The sequence below is a fragment of the Adiantum capillus-veneris genome, chromosome 15, assembly GCF_014529385.1.
Source record: "Adiantum capillus-veneris isolate H3 chromosome 15, ASM1452938v2, whole genome shotgun sequence".
Taxonomy (NCBI): Eukaryota; Viridiplantae; Streptophyta; class Polypodiopsida; order Polypodiales; family Pteridaceae; genus Adiantum; species Adiantum capillus-veneris.
Window position 1 is genome coordinate 38832888 of NC_140945.1, and position 7621 is coordinate 38840508.

The 7621-nt window shown below is 41.7% G+C and overlaps 1 protein-coding gene across 1 annotated transcript; it reads left to right on the forward strand.

Moving 5' to 3' along the window:
• Window positions 1-4933: 4933 nt before the first annotated feature.
• On the forward strand, window positions 4934-7053 carry LOC147440550 (glucan endo-1,3-beta-glucosidase 5-like). The gene is made up of 2 exons (XM_086530267.1): window positions 4934-5523; window positions 5748-7053. Exons 1-2 carry the CDS (start codon window positions 5183-5185, stop codon window positions 6883-6885), a joined length of 1479 nt encoding a protein of 492 aa, XP_086386393.1. The 5' UTR covers window positions 4934-5182; the 3' UTR covers window positions 6886-7053.
• Window positions 7054-7621: the final 568 nt, after the last annotated feature.

Consider the following 7621-nt stretch of genomic DNA (forward strand, 5'->3'; position numbering starts at 1 on the left):
CATAAGGATGATATGTTATCATGTATATTGAGGAGATGTTTGTAAACATACTTAGCACTACCAGGGAACTTCTTTTCCTCGCTAGAAAGTTTTTTCCCGTGTGCTTTATATATATGCCCATCAATCTAGGGCTATCCTATCTTGTATTTGCACATCAAGTAATACATTCTCTGTTGCATGCCTTGAGCTTCTTCTCCACCTCCAAGCTGTGTATGCATTTTTGCAACCCTAACTTCCAACAATGGTGTCAAAGTAGGTTGCGTCCTCACATGCATAGTCGCGTGCACCCTCTAGCTCACTTTGTTTGATTTTAATGAGCTTTGGTGAGCATCAACATGTCAATCTATACTTGGGTAAGCTCGTAGATCTTGATGTGCTAATTTGAGCTCCTTTTGGCCTTCATTTCCACTACTACAAGCATGCAATTTCGTCCTTTTGTGCAAAAATTCTTCCACTACAAATTTTTGCATAACAAGTCTTCAATGGCCTACTATAATTTGTGCTATATAGAATGTACATTTCCCTTTTGTTTCTACTCTATTTAGGCATTTTCTACATCAATTTCAATCTTTCACTATGGTTGAGAGCAATGATGTTCTTCAAGATGTTGTATGTTGATGACAAATTGGATGGAGACAGCTCTACCCATTGCGAGGTTACATGATATAGTATGTACTTGTTTCCAAGGGTGAGTGTAACATTTTTAAAGAATTTGATGTACACCCAAGTTCTATGGATCGAGTGTGGATCCACATTTTGTGGAGGATGTTGCATGTACTAGCAGTTCTGCCCCTATTGCTAGTGTTGTTTTACCTATAGCTAAACGGGCTCTTTGAGATAGTAGATATGTGCAAGTGCATGCTTTAATTGTGTTGTCTGTAAGCCCACCATTACTCCTCACATTCCTTCAACCAAAACAACAAAACAACCTTGGGACATTCTAGCTAGCTTCTATGCAGGTCCCAAAGAGGCAAAAATATATTTTTTGCGCAAGCACCTAGAATTAAAGGTCATGCATGAAAAAGATGAAATGGACATTTTTCTTGCTGAAATCAAAGATATCGATGAGCAACTCATGAATACAGGTGAAGTCATTCCCAACCATTCACTTGTGAAGACTCTCTTGCATACATACCTCCGACTTTTGGTTGTACTTGGATGCTTGCAATGATAATGCTATTAAGTTTGATGTGTTGGTCACTTTTTTAATTACAAGAGGCTATGTTAAGAAAAAAACAAGGCTAAGCAATGTGCTCTTGATCAGGCTTTTGTTGGTGCACAAAGAAGAGGTAGCATTAGCAATGTTGCTACTTCCATTGCTCCTTCAAATGCCTTCTATAATAGCAATGTAGCTACTAGGTCTGTTGAAAGAGGAAAGAAAAAGTCACATGCATCTATTGCAAAGCTATTGATCATCTGCAAAGTAATGTCCTGAGCTAAAGGCTAAAGAGGCACATAAGAAAGAAAGAAAATGTTCTTTAAATGCAACCATAACAGAATCTGCAATCTTGCTCTTGATGTAGAATGGGCTTTTACTGTGTAGTGTGATTATGACCCTTCTGTCCATGATGCATGCATGATTAAGGTTTTAGAATCACATGTGTGGTAATTTGCCATTGGTGCTTCACATCACATTACATCTCATTGTGACTTGTTTACTTCGATGATGCTCTCCCCAATGGGTCTGCTATCACTTGTGCCAACCATGCCTCTTATCTAGTTTTGGGAGTTGGAAAGATTTTACAGAATGTAGTTAATGACAATTCCTTCACACGATGTACCTTTTGTGCTTGGAATCTAGAATAATCTATTGCGTGATTTTTCATTAGCAAGATGTGGTCTTGTTGTATAAAGTTTGTGGATGACGGATACATTGTTCATGTCCTTAGTTTAGGTAATTGTATTGTGGCATCATGTACCTTGTCTCGTGGCCTATACAAGTTCAAGTCTTATGACAAGTACATGGAAAACTTTACAAATGTCGTTACAAATTCTAAAGTTGTTTCAGATGCTAATATACGGCATGCACATTTTTTGCATTTGAATTTTTCCAGTTTGATGCATTTGCAGAAATCTAATAGGATTGCCTCATTGTCCCCTTTGGAGGTATCTAAGTATGTTTGTGAAGGCTGCCGCATTTTGTGAACGCTAAGGGAAATAAATTATTTTCGAGGTAGGGAGCATCGTGAGGTCTTGACGTGTGTGCCAAAGCGAGTTTTTTTTTGCTCGAGGACAAATGGAGACAAAGGTAGTGTTAGAAAAAACCTAGCTCTAATGTATTTTAACCGGATAAAATTTTGATATGCCGGTTAGATTTTGAGCTTGCCTTGAAGAAAGCCGAAATATTTTCACAAATTTTAGTGTGATTACCGACAAAAGCTTCGAAATTTAACCTGAAAACTGAGACAACTTGAAGTATGCCCTTGTTTTTTTAAGAAAATTATTGAAATTCCCCTCTGATTGTGGAAATTCCCAAAATGCCCCTCAAATTTTAAAAGATTCCCAAAATACCTCTACCCCTGGTTGCGAGATAGAATTTCTCGAAAGATAAAAAAGTTGTAGCTTTTCACAAGAAGACACGATCTTGAAATTTTTGAAATTTGAGGACCAGACATGGTGGGTGGCTTGGCACGTGGAGAGAGAGGGGGGGAGTGCGAGAAAGATGTTTCTGTGCGCTTTGACGACAGACGTCATGTCTGAGCGGGAATGCGATGGAAGAGGGGCGGGCATAACAGGTAATGAGAGCTCAAAGAGGAGTGTGGAGTCTCAACAGATCAACGCGATCGTGCGTGGGCAGCAAATCTCTCTCTTCGTCTCTCTCTCTCTCTCTCTCTCTCTCTCTCTCTCTCTCTCTCTCTCTCTCTCTCTCTCCATCCCTGAGCTTTGAGGCGAATGTGCTTCATTAGCTTCATGACGCTGAAGGCAGCTTCAAAAGCCTTGATGGAGAACAACCATGTGCGTGCTCGCGAGGCTTCTCTCGAGGTCCTATACGTGCTGAGGCAAGATTCGTGCTTACAAGGTGGAGGACGACCTCGAGGACAACTAGAGCATGTTGGAGAAACACTCCATCCTTGCGACTGTTGCGCTTGCAGCATGGAGGTCGGAGTGACATAAGTCTCTCTCTCTCTCTCTCTCTCTCTCTCTCTCTCTCTCTATGCAGGAGAGGCCATGCGTGAAGAGGGGGGGGCGGGGGGGTTGCTTGTGAAGTGGAACAGACGAGTGTGTGCATCGGATGTAACTGAGGGGCTAAATTTAATGGTGAGGTGTAGGAGAATCTCTTTAAGGAATTAATTAATGGAATAGAACTTAGACCCATTTTTTTTTATACGTAATACAAGGAATGAAGTTACAAGATCCATATCCCATATTATTCAAAGGAAAGATAAGTATATTATTCAATTAGTTTTCAAGGAAGCGTTCCAAACATATTTCCAAAATATAAGCTACAATATGCAAAAATGGGAGAAAATGTCTAGTCTATGTCAAAGAATTGGCCCTTATCGTAAGTATGAAAAATTCAACATTTACAAGGTGCTCAAAAATTGTATATTACTTCAAAAGGCGAGATTGCAACCAAAATGGTCAATTGAGACCTAGAGGATAGGTTTGAAAGGACATCTGCAAATTTGTAATTAACATCCGCAAAGCCCAGTATCCAAAACTTCCTCCTATCTAGGAGAAAGGGCCAATAAGTCCTAAAAGGTGGATGAACCCACGCCCAATAAGTCAATTCAGACCTCGAGGATGGGCTCGAAAGGACACGATATATTTGCAATTAACATCCGCAAAGCCCAGTATCCAAAACCTCCTCCTATCTAGGATAAAAGGCCAATAAGTCCTAAAAGGTGGATGAACCCACACCCAAAAGAGAGACACAAATTAAGAATATGCTTGAAATTTTTCTTAGGTGTTCTCGTTTGATTTGCTAAAAAGTGTACTATTATTGGGCTTGAGTGTCTCTGTGCTCTAAAAAGCTTTCAAAATTAAACTTTTTCAACTAGAGCATTGCGACAGAATTAAAAAAATTATCAATCTTGGTACCATCTAATCCGTCTTTTCATGAGGAATTCAATGCACTCTTCATATTTCAAATTTGACAAGATATAAAAAATCCCCTCCAATTTTTTTATTTATTTTGAGGTGGTCTCCTATTGACCCCTTTTCCTAAACGATTCAAAAAACGACTAGTTTCACTTTATTTTTTTTCGAGGCTTGATCCTTGAATATATTTGATAATATCTTCGACTTTGTGAGAATTTACATGTTCTTCAAGTTTAATTAGCGAATAACTTTGTACAAGAAACAAAACCTAAAATATGACCATGGCAATTGCTATTTTTCACAACACTTAAGTGTCCTTTTGTAGAACCACTAGTGTTAAAAATGAAATGTGCTAAGGAGATTTTGTATTGCCAGAGTGGAAGTAAGACATTGTGGGAGCATAGTTGTGTGGTCATGGGTTCAAACCTCTCAAGGTAGACTTGGGATGGATCTTGCAAAATTGACAACTTACATTGTCTATGTTCATGGCCCATTCATTTGTCATGACAATAGGGGTATCATTGCAATGGATTCCTGCTTCAAAACACTCTCTCTCTCTCTCTCTCTCTCTCTCAAGTGTGGTAGATTGGTTATGCCATTTCCCTCTTGAATAACAGGTCTTGAGTTCAAATCTCGTAGAATAGATCTTTGGGGATAGTTTCCTACAACGCTCTTGCTCTTCTTCTTCTTCTTCTCCTCCTCCTAAAGCATTTGACGTCTTCTTGGGATCGATCACAAAATGTCTTTCTTAGCTTGCGTGAAGAGAGCTGTGCGTATATCCTCGCGTCTGCTTGGAAGATCACAAGCAGCCTCCCGCGGCTCCACAATCTCAGCGATGAACACGCAATCACACAGGCTTTTCTCCCTTGCTGCCAACATGAAGCATCTCCTTCCTCCTGTAGACGCCAATGAATCCCTTAGAATGTTCATACAAGTGAAGCATCCCCACATTGCTGCTATACACACTCTCAAGCAACAACCCATTTCCTCTTCTCCTCTCTCAACCCACACACACACACACACACACACACACACACACACATTGCCTCTTCTCAGCATGAAAAGGATCCTTTAGCCAAGGCACATTGCATTTGCTACCTCACAGAGCACCCGGAACCCTCCTTCTTTGGCTCATATCGATATGGGCGGCTCTCTTTTGCTGCCAATTCTTATCGCCCACATCTTGTACATCACAACGACGGATCCAAGAGCAGATGCAGCCATTGGGGTGAATTGGGGCACTCAAGCTGCCCATCCCCTCCCTTCGCAATCAGTCATCAAGATGCTGAGGGCCAACAAGATTACAAAAGTAAAGCTTTTCGACTCCGATAGCAGTGTGCTTCGAGCTCTCGCAAACACGGGCATTGAAGTGATGGTGGCTGTGCCAAATGAAGTTCTCAGCACATTGACAAATGCAGCACAAGCCAACTTGTGGGTGCAGAATAACGTGCTGCGCTACATACCGAGTGGGACAAATATAAGGTATAAAACAATGTAGCTTGTGTATGCAATGCAGGTGAGCGAGTATATGTGCATGTGTGTGCATGGACATAAGCAACCTATGTGTATAGCCACCGCACATATACCTCACAAATGTTTTGACGCACACATGCATGTGTGTGCATGGACATAAGCAGCCTATGTATGTAGCCACCGCACATATACATGTTTGGCCCGCTTGCGGATTGATATGTTCCCATTCCCAGATATGTGGCTGTCGGAAATGAGCCTTTTCTGAGAGCTTACAATGGAACATTCATAGCTGCTACTTACCCAGTCTTGAGGAACATACAAGAAGCCCTTAACAACAACAAGATGGGCGACCGAGTGAAAGCCACGGTACCTCTCAATGCAGACATCCTCCAAGCCAGCAGCGTCCCCTCGGAGACCGTCTTCCGGCCCGATATAAGCAGCAACATAATGCAAATAGTCTCATATTTAGCAGAGAATGGGAGCCCCTTCGTCATCAACATCTACCCTTTTCTGAGTCTCTATGGGGACAAGAACTTCCCGGTAAATTACGCCTTCTTCAGCGGAAATGGTGTATCCCCTGTCAAGGATGGAGCCTACACTTACACGAATGTCTTTGATGCTAGCTATGACTCTCTTGTTGTTGCCCTGCGAAAGGCGGGGTACGACAACATGACCTGCATAGTGGGTGAAATAGGCTGGCCAAGTGATGGGGATGTGAATGCCAATGTAAACTATGCGCAGAAATTCAATCAAGGATTTGTAGACCACTTGGTGAGCAAGAAGGGGACGCCGTTGCACCCGAATACCGACATCGATGCCTACTTGTTTAGCCTCATTGATGAGGACATGAAGACCATAGCTCCAGGCAATTTTGAGAGGCATTGGGGGATACTTGCATACGATGGCAGGCGGAAGTATTTGCTGAAGCTCTCAGGGCCGGACGGAGATGACCTTGTTGAGGTGAGCGGCGTCAACTATATGAAGGCGCAATGGTGCATTCTCAATCCGAATGTGGCGGACAGGTCCAAGTTAGCAGACAGCATAGGATATGCATGTGCAAATGGGGATTGTACAGAGCTCGGGTACGGGTGCTCATGCAATAAATATCTGGATGAGAGCGGGAATGCATCATATGCATTCAACTCCTATTACCAAAGGCAGAATCAGGAGAAGGGAGCCTGCTCTTTCAATGGGTTAGGCCAGATTGTGACCAAGAATCCATCAGTGAGTAATTGTAAGTTCCCATTGCAGCTTGCTTTTCCGGGCACTCCATCCTCTTCTACATCAGGAACTCCATGGTTGAGAGCACCATTAACTCTGCTGCTTGCTTTGCTTCTCTTTCTCAACATAATCCATCAAGTTTTCTTGTAGCCCCTTTAATTCGCATCCTCATGAAATGCTTACTAGTACACCTCCTTAAAATTGTTCTAGGATTAATTTCCTTTGTTGAGCTTTGAAGTCTTAGCCATGTAAATTTTCTCCCTTTTTCTTTTCCCCTTTGGAGAAACTTGATATGATGAAGCAAGGACCTGTTTTCTAGACATCCACATTGACATCTTGACTAAAAGTTCCATTGGCCTAAACATCCGGGGCGGTCCACTTTCCAAAAATCACCTGTAGCACACACACACTCCGGGTCATTTTGGGTCCTCTAAGTATGCCCATAGAAATGACCCTTATCAAAATGACTCTTTAAAAACAAAACAAAAAAAGTGCTCGATTGAGCTTGAATTGCATTAACCACAAAAAGTTACAAACAGTCCCGACATAGCCTTTGCGCAGGGAACTCCATAAAAAAATACACCGCAGGGGACGCACCACCACAACATCTCTTACTTGTTAAGCTTGCAATATTTATTCCCTCTACAAAGGATATTCCACCAGCATGACTCCATAACATAATTTGTATCCAGAGGCTCGCACTTCTTTTGAAAGAGTAACCCTTATCAAAATGACTCTTGCGATCAAATTGGAAAATTTGAAAATATGAGCACCTTGGATATTTCAACATGCTTCGAGGTCATTTTAGCAGTTTTCCCTAATTGTAGATTTCGAGGTATGCAGAAAACGTAGAAACCCTAAAAAATGTAGAAACTGCACAAATGCA

Excerpts from the sequence above, each read along its gene's own strand:
- LOC147440550 (XM_086530267.1), top strand. The coding sequence starts at position 5,183 with ATGGGCGGCTCTCTTTTGCTGCCAATTCTTATCGCCCACATCTTGTAC. Across the intron at positions 5,524-5,747 it reads CCGAGTGGGACAAATATAAG|ATATGTGGCTGTCGGAAATG; the intron begins GTATAAAACAAT and ends TCCCATTCCCAG.